Source organism: Drosophila guanche, unplaced genomic scaffold, assembly GCF_900245975.1.
Source record: "Drosophila guanche unplaced genomic scaffold, DGUA_6, whole genome shotgun sequence".
NCBI classification, from domain to species: domain Eukaryota; kingdom Metazoa; phylum Arthropoda; class Insecta; order Diptera; family Drosophilidae; genus Drosophila; species Drosophila guanche.
This window is the reverse complement of record NW_022995751.1, coordinates 3,468,753-3,486,612: the sequence shown is the minus strand read 5'-3', so window position 1 is coordinate 3,486,612 and position 17,860 is coordinate 3,468,753. Positions and strand designations below refer to the sequence as shown.

Below are 17,860 nucleotides of genomic sequence, written 5' to 3'. Positions count from 1 at the left end.
ATGAGTTTATAATGAGTCGATAAACTATGTGGGTATTATAAAAAAAAACGACTATCCTAAATTCGGAGCAAATCGACAATATTTTGTTGTACACCGGAGACGATGCTTTTCGATGCTTTTGTACGATACTTGGTAGAATATCATAAAAAATACCAAAATACTTTTCTGCACCAAGTTGACAGCTCCCAACTGCCGACGCTTACCAGCACTAGTCCGCTCTCAGTGGGCGTAAAAATAATTCATTCCGAAAAAACACCAAATAATTATCAACTATAATAACATACAGCAATTATTACGCCACGTAGCGGAGGGTGCAGAATGTCCGAGTTGAAGGCACCTTCACTGCAGTCGCTGCTGGAGTCGGATCGCGGCTCCACCGACAGCCTGCTGGCCGAATCATTGCAACTCGACTTTGAGGACGTGAGTAGTTTTTCACTCCATTGAAAAAAGCCGAAAGGAAACGTAATTCAACTGAACACATATTAATGACACCCAACAGCTGGACGATGCAGAGTTTGCCATTCCGCCCACCGATGTCCTGCCCACCCTGGAGGCGGTGCTCAGCGAATTTGAGGCCGATTCGGACGTTGCCTCAGAGCTGGGGGTGCCGGTGCAGCATGCCACTCCCACCCCCTCGATAGGGGAGGATAGCGCCCTCCGCGGCGACGGTCGCAGCGGCGGGGGCTCGATCATGAGATACACCCTGCTGCATGGCATTTCCGCACAGCTGACATCCGCAGGGGAGCGAGTGAACGCGGGGGCGGCCAGCGCCTGTGCCGTGGCCGCCTACATAGCTGTGGGCACATCCCATGGCCACATCCTGAACTTCGATGTGACCCAGACGCTGCGCTGGGCCCACCAGGACAAGCACGGCCACGGAGCGGTCTCCAGCCTCGCCTTCAACGCGGATTCCACGAGGCTGCTGGCAGGATATGCCCGCGGACTGGTCGCCATGCTGGACACGCACTCAGGGGATGTCCTGCGAGAGCTTTTCGATGTGATAACCCCAAACACTGGAGTGCTGCACGTAAAGTGGACCTCGCGCTCCTCCCTGGCGCTCTGTGCGGATGCGGGAGGATCTGTGTGGTCGCTGAGTTTCACCCGAAAGCTGGGCATCCGTGGCTGCAGCTCGCGCTGCCTCTTCTCGGGCGCAAGGGGCGAGGTATGTGCCGTGGAGCCGCTCATCATGGACTCGCAGGGGCGGCACGAGCTCGATCAGTACTGCATTGTGGCGCTGGCAACGCTCTCCAAGTACTTTATCGTCACTGTGCGCCCGCGTCTTCGTGTGATCAAATATCATGTGCTGCAGGGTCCACCCGACTGCCTGCCACTCCTCGCCTGGCACCTGGTGCTCATCCAGGCGGCAGACACCTCGCGCTCCGTGGATCCCGTCATCGTTGTGGGCCGCGGCAATCAGCTCTTCTTCCACCAGCTCTTCGTGTCGAATGGAAGGATCACGCTGCTCTACCTGCGGCATGTACAGCTCCATGGCAGCCTCCTCTCCGCCCACTGGCTCGGACCCAAGTGCGTGGCATCGCTGGACACCTCGGAGATCCTGCATCTGGTGGATGTGCGCTCCAGCAAGGAGCTCGAGTGCATGGATATGGCCAATGCGGGACTCGTTTACGGCTCGGCGCAGTTCAAGGGACTGGCCACGGGTGGCAATGTTTCGCCCGCGTTCGCTCTGGCAGGCAGCAATGCCTGCTACAACTCTGTGGTGTCGCGTGGCACCCAGTTGTATGTGCTGGGCGCCCATTCGCTGCACATCATTGGCGTGCGTACGTGGTCGGAGCGGATTAGCTACTTGGTGAAGCATCATCGGTGGCAGGAGGCCTGCCAACTGGCCCTCGATGGCTACGTTGCCTCCGTGGATCGTCCGCGGAAGCGTGCCCAAGCGAAGGAACGCATCATAATGCTGTTCAGGGAATACATTGCCAACTCTGCGCGTGCCCCCGACTACTGCCTGGGATCAATAGTCAATTGCTTGATCACCATCGGGGAGCTGGAGCTGCTGTGGACACAGCTCTGGGAGAAGCTGCAGGGCAACAGCAGGGAGCTCTTTCTGCAGCACATATCGGAGCACATCGAAAGGGAGACCATTCAGAGCGTCAATCCGTTGATATCCCAGGCCCTGGTTGACTACTGGCTGGAGCGCTCGCCCGCCAAGCTGGAGAAGCTCATCCTGAAACTGGATTGGATGTGCCTCGATCTCAATCAGGTGCTGAAGGCAGTGAAGCGGCATCGCTTGTACCGTGCACAGATCTACCTCAACACACAGGCGCTCGGCGACTATACGGCAGCGCTGACGGAGCTCCTGCCGCTGGTCACGCCACAGGAGACGGATTTGGGCAACTGCCTGCTGGTGTACGTTTCCAGTTGCCTCGCTGGCAGGGGCTATCCCACGGGGGACATACCCGCGGAGCAGGTGCAGCAGGTGAAGCACGATGTCTTGAGGTGTCTCACCTCGCAACATTCCAAGGCCGGCCGGGAGGAAGAGGAGCTGCCGTATCCCTATCTGCGGGCACTCTTGAAGTTCGATACGCGCGAGACCCTCAATGTCATCTCGCTGGCCTTTCAGGAGCGCGAATTCAGCAACGAGCTGGGCTTGTCCCATCGCAAGAGGATCATTTATTTGCTGCTCGAGATCATGACGCCCGAAAATGCCGCAGTAAGAGCTCGTTATTCACCATTCGCCACTTTGCACTTTCCACTTTCCACTTATCGCTTCCAAACTCTTTTCCATGTCGCTTTCTAGTGGGCGGAAATTGGCTGCCTGTTGAACTTTATTGCCCAACAGATCTCGATGCAGTGCCTGCCACGGGACAGGCAGCTGTTGCAGCGCGTCCTCAGCCACTTGGCGCAGGAACACATCGAGCATGAGAGCAGTCGCCAGCATTCGGAGCGGGAGAGCGCCTGGCATGAGCTGTTGTCGAGCAATTGCCTGGCGGACATCAGCAGCGACGAGGAGCAGCTGGCTCTGGCGGAACGGGCACGCTGCTACTATGTGGTGGAGTATCTCCTGGAGAAGCTGCAGCGCTACGAAAACATCTTGGACTGCTACATCCAGAATGAGTCCAGGCACGAGACAATGTTCGCGTACATGGAGCGACATGTGTCTGTGCCTGGGCGATGCATTTATCCGCAGTTGAAGCAACATCTGCGACAGCTGCTGACGATCAATGCAAAGGAAACAACGCGCCTGCTGGCGCTGCACTATCCGGAGAGGATAATGCAGCTGCTGGAGTCCCTGCTGGAGGAGGAAGCTCTTCTCTTCTGCTTCCTAAAGTGCTTGAACGAGCGCCAGTGCGAGCTGGAGGCGGAACAGATGGAGCTGCTGCTGGAACTGTTTTGCAAACTGGAAACAACCGCGGCAGTGGAGCACTTCCTGGCCACCAACTGCGGCTATCGCCTGGAGCAAGCCATTGCCATATCAAAGCGCCATCGACTAAATCGAGCTGTGATCTACCTCTACGAGAAGCAGGAGAGCTACGCGAAAGCCTTTGAGCTCTCCATGGATATGCTGCGGGCGGCGGCAGGCGAGCAGGCGGTGAAGGAGGCGCAACAGATCTCGGCTCTGCTCTCACGGTCCGTTGAGAAACTGCCGCCGCAGGAGCTGGAGCGCTGCTGGTTCACACTGCTGCAATACATTCTTCCCCACCAGGAGCTGCAGGCCATCACCAAGGCCATGCTGCACGAGGCCTCGCAGCACATCGATCTGCACAATCTCGTGCAGCTGATCATGAACACGCCCCACAATGTGAACAGCAGCTTTGGGGACATCAAGGATCTGCTGATGGGAATGCTGGACAGCTCGCGGCATCAAACGGAGGCCCTGCGCACTGCCGCAGATGCTCTTTGCCAGAACTTGCACGTGCAATTCGCGAGGCAGCAGCGTGTGGCACGGCGCGGCCTGTGGATAACCAGCACCAAATGCTGCATCTGCCGCCAGCGGCTGAGCAATCAGACACAGTTCCTCGTGATGGGCTGCTGTGGTCATGCCTTGCACGAGGACTGTCTGGCGGAGTGCCCCCAAGTGCCAGAGGAGGAGTGTCCGCGTTGCTATGCGAATATTCCACTAGGAGTTGACGGACAGAGTAGCAGCTGCCTGTGTCTGCCAAAAGCCAATCGTCGCCTGTTTTCCCAATCTTCTGCCATGGAGATGGGTGCACTGCAGCTGAAGGCACCGCCCAGACGTTTCTGTTAGCACTGTATTTCCCCTCTCCATGTCCATGTCCTCTATGTATTTAATGTTTTTCCATATCCGATATATCGATGTGTAAGTAAATAAATTTGCATGATAGTCTGGTGCGTTTTACGGGAGTGCCGCTGGTTCGGAGTCATTTAAGAACAATTTTAACGGCTAGAAAAATATGCGCAAGCATTGTGACCGAAAAACGGGAAGTGCGAGCGAAAGGGCATTTAATACTTTGAATCAGCTGTGCGGGTGAGCTATGGAACCCTTGTCAACACTGGCACAAATGTATCGTCGCGATCCCTGTTCATTAAAGGTTCATGTTGAGAAGAGCATCCATCATCCCATCATACATGAGTATTGTTATTAGTATATTCTCACACTCAAATTCGTTCGATTGGACCTCGATTTTTCTGAATATTCCATTCTTCTTTTCTCAGATCTCAAACCTGGCGGTAGACTAGGCGACAGCTAGGTAAGTTCAATATTAAATCAATCATTGTGTTCGGTAGCGTCATGTCATTGCATGCCATGGCTCTCTTGTACGTACAAACAGCTCCAAAGAACGCACATGGTACATATACATAACAATAACAGCCACTATTACGGAAATTCACCTGAACAGTTTAAATAGCTATTCAAATATATAAATTTTTCCGATGATTAGTTACAATATATCGATAGGTCGATATACCATGGATCAATCTATTCAGGGGCTCACAAAACTGTGCGCACAAATTGCTTTAGAAAACAAATAAAATAAATCAGCCAGAAAATGAGCACCCAGGATAACAATACCGACGGCATTCACACCATCGCCATTTACATGGGCCGTCTTTTCATGAACGATCTTTATTCGGACGTAGCTTTCCTGGTGGAGGATCAGCGGCTTCCGGCCCATCGTCTCGTTGTGGCGGCGCGCTGTGAGTACTTTCGAGCCATGCTCTACGGGGACATGGCCGAGTCAAAGAAACATGAAATTCAGCTCCAAGGAGGTGCCGCTGGAGGCTTTCATGACAATCCTCGAGTACCTTTACTCGGACAAGCTTCCTCTAGCCAAAATTGGTGTGGATAAGACATTAGATGTGCTTAAGCTGGCACATCTTTACGGCGAAGATCGAAGAAGACGTTCGTTAGCTGGCTGACTGCATCGAAGCGTATGGGAATCCGCGACAGCGGATTTTCAATTTTCAAATATAAACCTTATTTAGAGATTAGCGATGACATTCAGTGGATGGCCGTGACGTATATCACGTTCAGCGTGAGTCACATCATCATAAAGTCACTTTTACGTGAATATCAACTAATCTTTTCACAGATATTTGTTATATTTAAATAGCTGATCATAATGATTTTCCCGTTTCCCATTAATATTTTATAAAATCAGCACTTAATCTCTTTTGAAAATATTTGATGGTCACAGTGACTACAAGTATGCACATCTCCAACTACTCTGCGTATCGATAATCAGCTGTTCGTTCCATCTGACTGCAGTGTTGTGAAACATCAAATATATACAATCCGAAGAACTTATTGAATGCAAAATCTGCTTATAAAGAAAAATGAATGGACTGGAGAAATGCCGCATCTGTTGCTGCTCCATTGACTACAATGAGGAGGCATACAACTTGCTGCAACTGCCCGAAGTGGCCGAAATGTTCACCGCCTGCACAGATTTGTTGGTGGATCCGCGGGAGGATGACTTGTTGCCCAGCAAGCTGTGCTGTGTCTGCTGCGAGGAGCTGCAGAGGTGCCATACGTTCCGTAAACTCTGCATAGAGGCGGACACCAACTGGCGCTTGCAGAAAGGGGACTCGGCGAATACAATTATGGAATCAGACGACATGTCGCTCTCCACATCGGAGCTCACGAGTAGCCCTTCCCCACCCATTGAAGACATCGAGGTGGTGCTGGTCGATGAACAAATCCGAGGGGAAAAACCACGCCAAATATTAAAGAACGAAACTAAGGAGAAAGCAAAGAAAAAGGCAAAAAAGAGGACGAAGGTAAAGGCAAAAAAGGTGAGTGGGAGTCCATTGAGCAGCGTCAATCCCTGATTTATATAAACAAATTAAATTCCCTGTTCGCTCAGGTGCCCCCAAAGGAAAAGCCGGTTTTGGCCTTCAAGTGCGAGATCTGCTCGAAAGGGTTTGTCGATGAGAGTCGCCTGCAAGCGCACATGCGAGTACACGATGGTCGCCTGCTCTTTCCCTGCACAGAGCCTGGCTGTGACAAGAGCTTCGGTGCATGGCTGGCCCTTAGGGTACATCTGCGGGGGCACGACGGCTCGGGCACGTGGTACACGTGCGACCAGGAGAGCTGCAGCAGGAGCTACCTCTCCAAATACAACCTGGCGCTCCACAAACGCAAAGTCCATGGCATAGGCAAGAAACTCAAATTGCATGTGTGTGAGTTCTGCGGCAAAGTCATGAAAAGTGCGAAAGACCTCGAAATCCATCTGTACACACACAAGGACAAGATGGAGAGGCAATATGCCTGCGAGGAGCCAGGCTGCTCTCAACGTTTCCACAGTAAGGCGATACTCGAGGAACACGTGTTGCGGCACAAGGGCATCAAGAACTTCTCGTGTCCCCACTGTGGCCTCAAGAAGACAACAAAGCGCGGGCTGAAGGTTCACATTAATATTCACACGAAGGAGCGTACCTTTCCCTGCCCGCACTGCCCAAAGGTGTTGACGAGCACCGGCACAAGGAAGATGCACATAAGCGCAATTCACGAACAGGCCAAGAACTATGCCTGCAGCAAATGTGACAAGAGATTCGCCAGGCCGAACACGCGGAATTATCACGAGTTGACGCACTTGGGCGAGCGGACATGCAAGTGTGAAGTGTGCGGGAAGGGTTTCAACCAGCCTTCGAGCCTGTCCCAGCACCGAAAGGTCCATAAAAAGGATCAGGCTCAGTCGCCTCTTGGTAAAGATATGGAACTCTGATTGGAAGGAGGCTACCCAGCCATCGGTTTCATAGGTTTATTTTTTCAGAGAGATATTTATAGTTCGCTTAAGTCACGTTTAAATATTATGTGTATTACAACAGGTGTTTGATTTGAAAAATTCGCCAAATAAATCACTGCAAACACGTTTTGCAGCACGACAGAAGCAGTATTGCAAAACGCCAAACACAAACAAAAGCAAAGCAAAGAAGCTGCAGGATATTCAATGAAATTGCATGGCGTGGACCTATTCTTAATAGAAGGGAGCCGATGGAAGGGAACACAAAAAGTCGCTTCAAAAAACCAAGAATCTTTGTGTGATGGAGAGCAAAGCGGGGAGTACACAAAGTATCTTCGGAGTTCTGGTCTATTTATATATAAAATGGTATCGCTTCGAATTTGTATGAAAATCGAAATTTTGTTTGAAAATGTTCATCTCGATGGATCCAAACTTTGAGACTGGAAACAAAGAGACCAAAAAATAGGTAAGCTCAAACAAAATCATTGCGTCGTTATTTGAAGCAGGTACAAAATCAGAACACAGACAACACACACAAATGAACAAATTCGATAACAAATCGACTGTTGCTGCGTGCGCACTCCTCTCTCTCACTCTCTGGCAGTGTGGCTCGTCAAAGACTGGAGAAAAATACCCTTAAAGAAGTATATATTTAAGGACTATGCATATAAAACCATATCCAAATATACTCCACATTGCACTACGATTCTGAAAAAGATTTATGAATTTTCTCAAATCACGTCTCTCATTCAGTTCCTCAAATTATTTGAGGCCTCAGGGAGTTGTCCGTGGGAAAAGTGCCATTATAATGCTGTATAAACTCCGTGCACTGTTCCGCTGCTCATCCAGAAGAGATATTTAATAATAGATGCAGAAATTGAAACGTTGAAATCTCCACTTACCTTTGGGAAAAGCCAGAGTCTCATACAATTTTAGATTTCTCATCTGAAAGAACCGGAAAACACTGTGAAATATTAAATCATCTCTGGTCTTATGGGCAGCCTCGAGGAATTTGCGAGCCGGGACTTTATCAAGGCCCAAAGAGTTCTTGGCCAAACGTAAGGCATCAATCACTTTGCCCTGCCCCAACATCACCTCAACGATGATCTGAAAAGAAGAACGCACTTGGCAGAGAACAGAGGATATCAGGGATAGACAGTGGCTTACCTCATACGCCTGAATCTTGCCCAGCATGTCGATGGCCACCTGGGAGATGGCCGTATTAACATCGGAATGGGAGAGCAGAAAGCAAGCCACCGCCTTGGATTCCAGCAGCATGGAATAGCTAACGAGACGACGCAGTGTATCGAAGCTGTGATTGTGGATCAGCTCGCTGATGATCATCTTGGAGAGCTCCTCCTGGGCGGCAATGTTGAATTTACTCAGCGATTGTAGGTACAGCATCAAAATGGTCTCGGTGTAGGGCCTCTTCGCTATCCTCTGGAATATCTGCACCATATCCAGCTGCTCGATGAGGACAATGGGCGGTGAGGAGTGCTTCACCGTAGTTGTCTTTATATTCGAGGGCTGTGCCGTTTGATTCTGCAGCTCCAACTGCACCCAGGAGCTAAAAAGAGTTGGTGGTGCCAAGATGATGTCAGCTAGAGGGTATACCAGCAGAGAGAGAGAGAGAGAGAGAGACTATCGAAGAGCTTTAACCTACGCATAAATCTTGTTTATCCTGCTGAAAATGGTCTCCAGGACGGGCAGCAGCGTGCCCTTGTATTGATCGTCCACCAGCTGTCCCAGGACCTTCAGCAGAACCTGCTTGCCACTGCTTCGCTGCAGCAAGAACTCTGTTAGACGTATGCGATCGGAGATCAGATTACACAGCGGATCAATGCACAGATTCAGGTACCACATGCATCCTAGCTTTGCGTCGATCACGATATTTGGCTGGAACAGCACCCAATGGGTGGAGTCTGCAAGGTATTTACGACATCAGATTACACATTATAATGGGCAGCGAATGTACCTACACAGCTCGCATTGGAGGATTTGTCCATCGGGCGAAAGCGAGGGAAGCTTCAGACCAAAGGGTTTGATGGAACGACCCGTTGTAACGGGAGCATGGTATGTGATGTCCTGAATGACCTCGCCCGTGAGGGATATATCGAAGAGCAGCGATGTCCCAGTGGCCTGATGATGCACCACAATCAGATTGTCCACCGTATTGATGGCAAAGCGCCCAACGAGGCTGAGGCGCAGCACATGGCATTTTCGTGGAGCCAGTCCTGGACCGTTCAACAGATGCACCTCCACTTCCATCAAGCCCGTTGTGCTGTTCGACTGGAGTATGAGCACAGTCAGGACGCCATACACTTGTCCCAGGGTGACTTTGCTTTCCTGGACCTCGCGACTGGGACTGCCTACTGATAGAAATGTCATTAAAGAAGTCTGGAAAGCTGTATAGTGGCCAGGAGCACTCACAGTCCACCTTCGGGAGCTTGGTGATGACTTTCTGCTTGACCAGAACGGGTACCAGGCTGTTGCCTTCGGTGGTGCAGAGCAGGGCCACATTGGCATCGCAGCACCAGGCGAACCACTTGATGCTTATGCTCAGGGACTTGACAGAGCGCACCTGACGCTTCTCCGGCAACACGGTGTATACCTCAACGCCTGTGTTGGATATCAGGGCCACTTCCCGGTTGTGGATCCACACGAAGCCATGGATCATCGTCTTCACCTGATGCGTGATGATGTCCTGCAGCAGTGGCTGCTCCCCCTGGAAGCAGATGAACTCCACTGCATTCTCTTTTCGCTGCACAGCCAGTATTTGATTATCCGGCGAGAATTTGATCGAACGAATCGCTCCACCACGATCGTTCATGCAAAAGGATATAACCGTGTCTTCGTTGGGGACAGGGCCCTTGACGACAACCCCAGTGGCACCACCCGACCGCACAGCAAAGATCTGCAACGAGGCAAGACATTCATTTTACGAGTAGTTCCAGTAGCTGACAAACGCTCTTGCCTGCTTGTTCGAATCATCAAAGAAGACATTTGTTAGCTGGCTGACGGCATCGAAGCGTATGGGAATCCGCGACAGCTCAATATAATGTATTCCATTCGAATTTTCCATTCTTTTTGCAATAACAATTTTCAAATATAAATCTTGTTTTCAGCCGCCCACCATTAGAGATGACATTCAGTGGATGGCCGTGACGTATATCACGTTCAGCGTGAGTCACATCATCATAAAGTCACTTTTACGTGAATATCAACTAATCTTTTCACAGATATTTGTTATATTTAAATAGCTGATCATAATGATTTTCCCGTTTCCCATTAATATTTTATAAAATCAGCACTTAATCTCTTTTGAAAATATTTGATGGTCACAGTGACTACAAGTATGCACATCTCCAACTACTCTGCGTATCGATAATCAGCTGTTCGTTCCATCTGACTGCAGTGTTGTGAAACATCAAATATATACAATCCGAAGAACTTATTGAATGCAAAATCTGCTTATAAAGAAAAATGAATGGGGACACTGCAAGCACGTGGGGAAAATAACCTCTACGCCAGGTAAGTATTGGAGCAAAGCTGTAACCAAGTTACATATTACGACGTGGCGATTTCCCCCTTGAAAGGCGGGTGGCCAAATAATTCCCCTCTACCTAAGGGTAGAGCGGTAACTTAAAACCTCAAAAAAAAAAAAAAAAATGAATGGACTGGAGAAATGCCGCATCTGTTGCTGCCCCATTGACTACAATGAGGAGGCATACAACTTGCTGCAACTGCCCGAAGTGGCCGAAATGTTCACCGCCTGCACAGATTTGTTGGTGGATCCGCGGGAGGATGACTTGTTGCCCAGCAAGCTGTGCTGTGTCTGCTGCGAGGAGCTGCAGAGGTGCCATACGTTCCGTAAACTCTGCATAGAGGCGGACACCAACTGGCGCTTGCAGAAAGGGGACTCGGCGAATACAATTATGGAATCAGACGACATGTCGCTCTCCACATCGGAGCTCACGAGTAGCCCTTCCCCACCCATTGAAGACATCGAGGTGGTGCTGGTCAATGAACAAATCCGAGGGGAAAAACCATGCCAAATATTAAAGAACGAAACTAAGGAGAAAGCAAAGAAAAAGGCAAAAAAGAGGACGAAGGTAAAGGCAAAAAAGGTGAGTGGCAGTCCATTGAGCAGCGTCAATCCCTGATTTATATAAACAAATTAAATTCCCTGTTCGCGCAGGTGCTCCCAAAGGAAAAGCCGGTTTTGGCCTTCAAGTGCGAGATCTGCTCGAAAGGGTTTGTCGATGAGAGTCGCCTGCAAGCGCACATGCGAGTACACGATGGTCGCCTGCTCTTTCCCTGCACAGAGCCTGGCTGTGACAAGAGCTTCGGTGCATGGCTGGCCCTTAGGGTACATCTGCGGGGACACGATGGCTCGGGCACGTGGTACACGTGCGACCAGGGGAGTTGCAACAGGAGCTACCTCATGCATAGCCTCCTGCTGTTCCATAAACGCATGGTCCATGGCATAGGCAAGAAACTCAAATTGCATGTGTGTGAGTTCTGCGGCAAAGTCATGAAAAGTGCGAAAGAACTCAACGGCCATCTGTACACACACAAGGACAAGCTGGTGAGGCCGCATGCCTGCGAGGAGCCAGGCTGCTCTCAACGCTTCGTCAGTAAGCGGTTGCTCGGGCAACACGTGATGCGGCACAAGGGCATCAGGAACTTCACGTGTCCCCACTGTGGCAGCAAGAAGACAACAAAGAGCGAGCTGGGGGCTCACATGAACATTCACACGAAGGAGCGTACCTTTCCCTGCCCGCACTGCCCAAAGGTGTTGACGAGCACCGGCACAAGGAGGATGCACATAAGCGCAATTCACGAACAGGCCAAGAACTATGCCTGCAGCAAATGTGACAAGAGCTTCACCAGGCCGAACACCCGGAATTATCACGAGTTGACGCACTTGGCCGAGCGGACATGCAAGTGTGAAGTGTGTGGCATGGGCTTCATCCAGCCTTCGGCCCTGTCCCAGCACCGAAAGGTCCATAAAAAGGATCAGGCTCAGTCGCCTCTTGGTGAAGATATGGAACTCTGATTGGAAGGAGGCTACCAAGCCATCGGTTTCATAGGTTTATTTTTTCAGAGAGATATTTATAGTTCGCTTAAGTCACGTTTAAGTGTTATTTGTTGTACAACAGGTGTTTGATTTGAAAAATTCGCCAAATAAATCACTGCAAACACGTTTTGCAGCACGACAGAAGCAGTATTGCAAAACGCCAAACATAAACAAAAGCAAAGCAAAGAAGCAGCAGGGTATTCAATGAAATTGCGTCTCGGGAAAAAGGATCCCTGTAAATGGATAAATTGGACAAGTGTCGCGTGTGCTGCTGCCGAGTCAAATGGGAGGACGAGGCATACAACTTGTTGCAGATCCCCAAAGTGGCAGCAATGTTCACAGCATGCACAAATTTGTTGGTGGATCCGCGGGAGCAGTATACGCTGCCCAGTGCCCTTTGCTGTGGTTGCTACGAGGAGCTGGAAAAGTTCCACGCATTTCGTACTCTCTGCATAGAAGCAGACACCAAATGGCGCGCATTCAAAGAAGAAACAGATGCGGATGCGGATGTGGATGTGGGTGTGGATATCCCGGATGTGAATGAGACTCTACGCGAATTCGACCTACTGATGGCAAGGAAAAGCACTGCTCCACCCATTGAACCCATAGCGCTAGCTCCTGATCTACCCATTGAACTCATACAGCTATGTCCTGTTCCGCAAATGGAATCCACACAGCTACGTCCGTGGTCACCCCTTACAACCATTCATGCAAGTCGTGTGCCACTGCTTGCATCCATCCATCAGATTCCTGAGCCGCCCCTTCCACCCTTACATTCGAGTCCTGTCCTCATTGAATCCATACAGATAATTCCTGCCCAACCAACTGAATCCATATTATGGAAAAATCCTATGCCAGCCATAGAATCCACACAGCCCGAGCTGTTGCAACGGACAGGTGCCAAACAGAGTCATGAAAGTTCATGGCCGAACAAGAAACAAAATGAAACGAATCCAAATCCTCAACAGTTCAATGAGAAAACACAAGCCAGCATCAATTTATGGATACAGCCGAGTCCTGACCCGCCCCTTTCAACCATACATCAAAATCCTGTCCTCATCGAATCCATACAGATAATTGCTGCTCCACCAAGTGAATCCATAGTATGGAAAAATCCTGTGCCAGCCATTGAGTCCACACAGCTGGAGCTGCTGGAGTTTATGGATGCCAAAAGAAGTAATCAAACGTCACGGCAGAATAAGGAACTAAATGAAACGAACCCAAACCCCCAAACGGTGAGTGGGAAAAACAAAACGGGCATCAATTTATTCGTATTATATGATCTTCTAGGTGCATACAAAGTTGCGTTCCTCAAACGAAAGGCCTGCCCGAAGTGCACAGACGAAAACTGAGGAAGAGAGCAAGGAATCTAATCGGAAGACTCCAAAAGATCCTGAAAAGGTGACTGGGAAACCATGATCGATCATCGGCTTACTCAGATTCCTCTCATTTATAGGCTCCTACAGACCTGGATGTTCTCAATCGTTTCTCAGAAAAGACTTCAAAAGATCCCGAAAAGGTGACTGGGATACCATGAGCGTTCATAGATATGTACATTCAGACTTCTCTCGTATTTTAGACGTTTTTAGAACAGGATTTTATCAATAATTCCTCAGACGAAACGCGATCTCGAAATACAAAGAAGAAAACTGTGAAAGTAGACAAAGAACCTAATGGGACGAATCCAAAAGATCCCGAAAAGGTGACTGGGAATTTATAATCGTTCATCGATTTATGCAGATTTCTCTCGTATTTTAGGCTCCACGAAGTGCAAAGAATAAAACTGTGGAAGAAGTCAAGAAACCAAACCAAAGAAAGACTTCAAAAGATCACGAAAAGGTGACTGGAAAACCAAATTCGATCTTTGTTTAATGCAGATTTATCTTGTCTTTTAGGCTCCTTCAGACCTTGATGTTCTCCAGCGATCCTCAGAAGAAAAGCGTCATCGGAGTGCAAAGAATAAAACAGTGGAAGAAGTCAAGTCAAAAGTCTCAAGTCTCGAAAAGGTGACTGGAAAACCATAAGCAATCATCCATTTATGCAGACTTTTCTCGTATTTTAGTCTATTTCAGAGCAGGAATTGCTCAACCGTTCCAAAGGCGAAAAGAGTCCTCAAAGTGAAACGAAGAAGTCTGCGGAAGAAAACAAGGAATCTAATGAAAAGCTACCAAAAGATCCCGAAAACGTGAGTTGGACACCATATTTAAACATTGTCTTATGCAGATTTCCCTCGTATTTTAGGCTAATTCAGACCAGGATCGTCTGGACATCTCCAAAAGCGTCAAACCGCGCCCAAATGTCTATCAAAATGGTCCATATTCATTAAAAAGAATAATTTTGAACAAGTATCTAAATGGAATAAATCCACGAGTAGAAGAGGTGAGATGGAACACATAGGCGTGAAGCGATTTATGCAGATTTACTGGTCTCCTAGGTCCCACCAGAGCAACAGAAGATCGGGAGCACAGATGCCAGAAAGAGTTCCGAAAGTTCAAGCCAGATACCAAAGGAAAAAAAATCACATACAGGAGATGTGATTGAAGAATCCTCCAAGTCACATGCAGCAGAGGTGATAGGAGATTCTGCGAATCAGGACTTTGTCAGTCGCTTTTTTACGTGCGACATCTGCTGCAAGAAATTTGCCTCCGAAAGACGCTGCCAGATCCACAAGCAGCAGCATGGTGGCCATCTGCTCTTTCCCTGCAAACAGCCTGGGTGTGCGGAAAGCTTCAATAGACGGGAGCAACGCACTGAGCACATGAAGATACACACGGTAAATTGGTTCATCTGCGAACAGGAGGGATGCAGCAAGAAATACCGTCACAAGGCAACGTTGGTGACACACCAGCGAAAAGCTCATGATATAAGAGGGTCCGCCTCAAAGTCGCACGTTTGCGAGTTTTGCGGCAAGGTATTCCACACTCTGGCCACGCTCAATCATCATCGGTACACACACAAGGACAAGATACAAATGCCGTTTGCCTGCGAGGAGCCGGGCTGCTCCTTGCGCTTCCGGAAACGGCACCACCTCCTGGACCATACGATGCGACACAAAGGCATCATGAACTACGAGTGTCCCCACTGCGGCGTGAAGAAGATGACCCTGCACGAGCTCAAAGTCCACATCAATCATCACACTCTGGAGCGCACCTGGTCCTGCCCGCACTGTTCGAAGGTTTGCAACAGCTCGACCAATCTGGGAGCGCACATTCGTGCGATCCATGAAGCTGTTAGGAAATATCAGTGCGGCTATTGCAGCATGTCCTTCGTGAGGTCCCACACGAGGCGATATCACGAGATGATTCACACGGGCGAGAGGAACTACAAGTGCATGGAGTGTGGCAAGGGTTTCACCCAGCCCGCCACACTCCGCTCCCACCGAAAGATCCACGAGAGATCCAAGCCGAGACCACCAACTCCTGTTGTCTCCATAGTTCCTGTTCCTGTGGTTTCGGTGGTGCCCATGTCGATTACCGTAGTAGGCAGCGAATTGCTTCAAAATTAAGTTCTTCCATCTGAAATTTAGAATTAAATGCATTTTTTTTTTGTCTATTGATAGGATTAAGTATTAAGTAAGAACCTTTGAAAAACTACTAATGAAAGGAGTTACTTAAAGGTTCGTTGACCTGCCTCTAAAAAGACAACATTCCGATGGTACTTGTATTACTTCTAGGGTAGCATTTTAGTGTATGGTTTTTTATTTATTTAAGTCCATCCATTGATTGGTTAAAATGTTAAAACAAAATTGTGATACGAACATTAAGATATGGTTGGAACTGAATTCCGATACGTTTTGAAAGGAGTTACATACATCGAGGGTCAGCTTATGTGTACTCTTACCTCTCTGAATGTTTTTTATTTATTTTATATATTGTTAAGATTATAGTACGAAAGATGACTAGTCCATCCATTGAATGGTTAAAATGTTACAAAATACCAATGATACGAATTTAAATGCAGCTCTTTATTGTTATCCCATCCCATCCAAAAAAGAAGCTAACCAAAACGCGTCCATTTTCTGCCCCATCTTCTGCATGAGTACCATAGAAACACTTGCTTTGTTTTGGGGATTCAGAATGTAAATAGCATTAAATGGTTTAATTATATTTTCAACTAAAACAAAAAATGTACAGGAAATTCGTGCGTTTTATTTTATTTTTGTTTTTAAATTAGAGGAAATCCTACTATCCGTAAAAACTAAAATACAATACGTCGCGACGTCTGCTAAAGGTGAGTCTGTGATTCGTGAGAGAGAGTGTGTGTGTGTGTGTGTGTGTATATATCGGTATATAGATAGCTATGTATATAGTTTATTGAATATTGTGGTAAATGATATGATGTCTGTGTGTGTGCCACTGTGCTGCTGCCACATTTCCCCCTCAGCTGCGTAAATATTGTGAAATCTTTTGCATTAAAATCGTTGTAAATATGTTTCTTTCTAGATAGACAGATCGTTAGTTAGATCTCTTTGTATCTGTATCTTCTGTGAGCTAAATGGTTGTAAATATGTCGTGTGTATGTATAAATATTGATGTATTTGTATTCGTATATTGTATATATCTTTTCCTATATTTTTTTTGTTGGGGGGGAAATTACGGTTTTGCGGGTTTCTGTCTTCTATTTTCGCTTCGTTTGCCGTCCTTAAGGCTACTGAAAAATGTTGGCATTTTTAGAAAACGCTTTAAAGTACATATAGAACATAAGAATATAGCATATTATAGGCTAAATATCACCCACGATTAAATCGTTGCTTAGATACTATATAAACACTAGATATATAATACATTCTCGCCTTGTATATTCATATAAATATATTCCCGTATTCAATATCATATTTTATCATTTATAGATTACAATTCAGACATTAAACGAAAGACACAAGTCGTTGTCTTCTAAGCACTAAGTGGTAGATGGTAAATGGTAAATGGTAAATGGTAGATGGTATCGTATCCTTAGATAAGTTCTATATAAATCGTATATACTCCTACGATCTATGGGTTGTATATAACGGTATATATCGCCTATATCCTATTAACATTTTTAAGCTCGTCGAACAATTTCACATTCATTTTCACTTCTCCACATCCTCGACTCTCTCTGTATCTCTTTATTCTCTTAGACATAATCCGAGGGCACTGTGCTGGTGCTCGTCTCGTTGATGGCCGCCAGTCGAGGTGCTCGTCGCTGTGTCATGGCTGCTGCCACCGCCGCCGCCGCTACAGCGTCTCCTGGCATCAGTCCAGTGGTGGCAATGCCTCCTGCTCCGCCTGCATTCGCCCCACCGCCATGGTGATCCCAATTTGGCAACGGCTGTGACATCACGTTCAGTCCAACGATTTCGTAGGCACCCTGATTGCTGCCACTTGGCCCGCCACCGCCGGGCATGGCCGTCACGGACAGATCCGAGTAGTAGGCACTGCTCGGTGCCGACGAGACGACCATGGGAATGTCCTGTTCGTGGCCCTGGAAATTGTATTTCTTTGGAATAGAAACAGACAAGTATTTCGGGATTAGTGTTTTGTTGAGATGGGGATCGAATGATGAAACAAACAGTCGTTCGGGGGTTCGGGGTGAGATGAATATTCGATTGTTCAACAGCTTCTGCTCGAAGACTGCA

At 48.1% G+C, this 17,860-nt stretch overlaps 5 protein-coding genes across 11 annotated transcripts in view; 3 read left to right on the top strand and 2 right to left on the bottom strand.

Moving 5' to 3' along the window:
* Positions 1 to 202: 202 nt before the first annotated feature.
* On the top strand, positions 203 to 16,524 carry LOC117587331 (vacuolar protein sorting-associated protein 8 homolog). 2 transcript variants are annotated; one of them, XM_034277963.1, is made up of 4 exons: positions 203 to 420; positions 500 to 2,668; positions 2,756 to 4,220; positions 16,505 to 16,524. In XM_034277963.1, the coding sequence occupies exons 1-3, from the start codon at positions 319 to 321 to the stop codon at positions 4,202 to 4,204; spliced, it is 3,720 nt and encodes a 1,239-aa protein (XP_034133854.1). In that variant the 5' UTR covers positions 203 to 318; the 3' UTR covers positions 4,205 to 4,220; positions 16,505 to 16,524. The 2 variants fall into 2 exon arrangements, with proteins under 2 accessions (XP_034133854.1, XP_034133853.1); XM_034277962.1 differs by lacking the exon at positions 16,505 to 16,524 and having other exon boundaries at positions 2,756 to 4,300.
* On the top strand, positions 5,730 to 7,316 carry LOC117587336 (zinc finger protein 93-like). 2 transcript variants are annotated; one of them, XM_034277975.1, is made up of 2 exons: positions 5,730 to 6,198; positions 6,285 to 7,316. In XM_034277975.1, exons 1-2 carry the CDS (start codon positions 5,755 to 5,757, stop codon positions 7,143 to 7,145), a joined length of 1,305 nt encoding a protein of 434 aa, XP_034133866.1. In that variant the 5' UTR covers positions 5,730 to 5,754; the 3' UTR covers positions 7,146 to 7,316. The 2 variants fall into 2 exon arrangements, with proteins under 2 accessions (XP_034133866.1, XP_034133865.1); XM_034277974.1 differs by having other exon boundaries at positions 5,730 to 6,213.
* LOC117587334 (regulator of MON1-CCZ1 complex) lies at positions 7,795 to 10,313 on the bottom strand. 2 transcript variants are annotated; one of them, XM_034277970.1, is made up of 7 exons: positions 10,138 to 10,313; positions 9,594 to 10,077; positions 9,143 to 9,535; positions 8,827 to 9,085; positions 8,331 to 8,730; positions 8,066 to 8,270; positions 7,795 to 8,000 (listed from the first exon to the last, which is right to left on the bottom strand). In XM_034277970.1, the coding sequence occupies exons 1-7, from the start codon at positions 10,243 to 10,245 to the stop codon at positions 7,921 to 7,923; spliced, it is 1,929 nt and encodes a 642-aa protein (XP_034133861.1). In that variant the 5' UTR covers positions 10,246 to 10,313; the 3' UTR covers positions 7,795 to 7,920. The 2 variants fall into 2 exon arrangements, with proteins under 2 accessions (XP_034133861.1, XP_034133862.1); XM_034277971.1 differs by having other exon boundaries at positions 9,143 to 9,532.
* Positions 10,307 to 15,937, top strand: LOC117587332 (zinc finger protein 93-like). 3 transcript variants are annotated; one of them, XM_034277964.1, is made up of 9 exons: positions 10,307 to 10,646; positions 10,832 to 10,969; positions 12,627 to 13,478; positions 13,534 to 13,644; positions 14,002 to 14,082; positions 14,139 to 14,249; positions 14,306 to 14,428; positions 14,485 to 14,622; positions 14,678 to 15,936. In XM_034277964.1, the coding sequence occupies exons 2-9, from the start codon at positions 10,832 to 10,834 to the stop codon at positions 15,746 to 15,748; spliced, it is 2,625 nt and encodes an 874-aa protein (XP_034133855.1). In that variant the 5' UTR covers positions 10,307 to 10,646; the 3' UTR covers positions 15,749 to 15,936. The 3 variants fall into 3 exon arrangements, with proteins under 3 accessions (XP_034133855.1, XP_034133858.1, XP_034133856.1); XM_034277965.1 differs by lacking the exons at positions 10,307 to 10,646; positions 10,832 to 10,969; positions 14,002 to 14,082 and adding an exon at positions 13,700 to 13,762 and having other exon boundaries at positions 12,226 to 13,478; positions 14,678 to 15,937; XM_034277967.1 differs by lacking the exons at positions 12,627 to 13,478; positions 13,534 to 13,644; positions 14,002 to 14,082; ... (2 more) ...; positions 14,485 to 14,622; positions 14,678 to 15,936 and adding an exon at positions 11,362 to 12,393 and having other exon boundaries at positions 10,491 to 10,646; positions 10,832 to 11,290.
* The window catches only part of LOC117587338, a 73,596-nt gene continuing 72,146 nt past the window's right edge, over positions 16,411 to 17,860 (bottom strand). For both annotated transcript variants that reach the window (XM_034277977.1, XM_034277976.1), the window contains exon 7: positions 16,411 to 17,721. In XM_034277977.1, the coding sequence (XP_034133868.1) occupies positions 17,359 to 17,721 (363 nt within the window). In that variant the 3' untranslated portion in view covers positions 16,411 to 17,358. The remainder of the gene's footprint in view (positions 17,722 to 17,860) is intronic.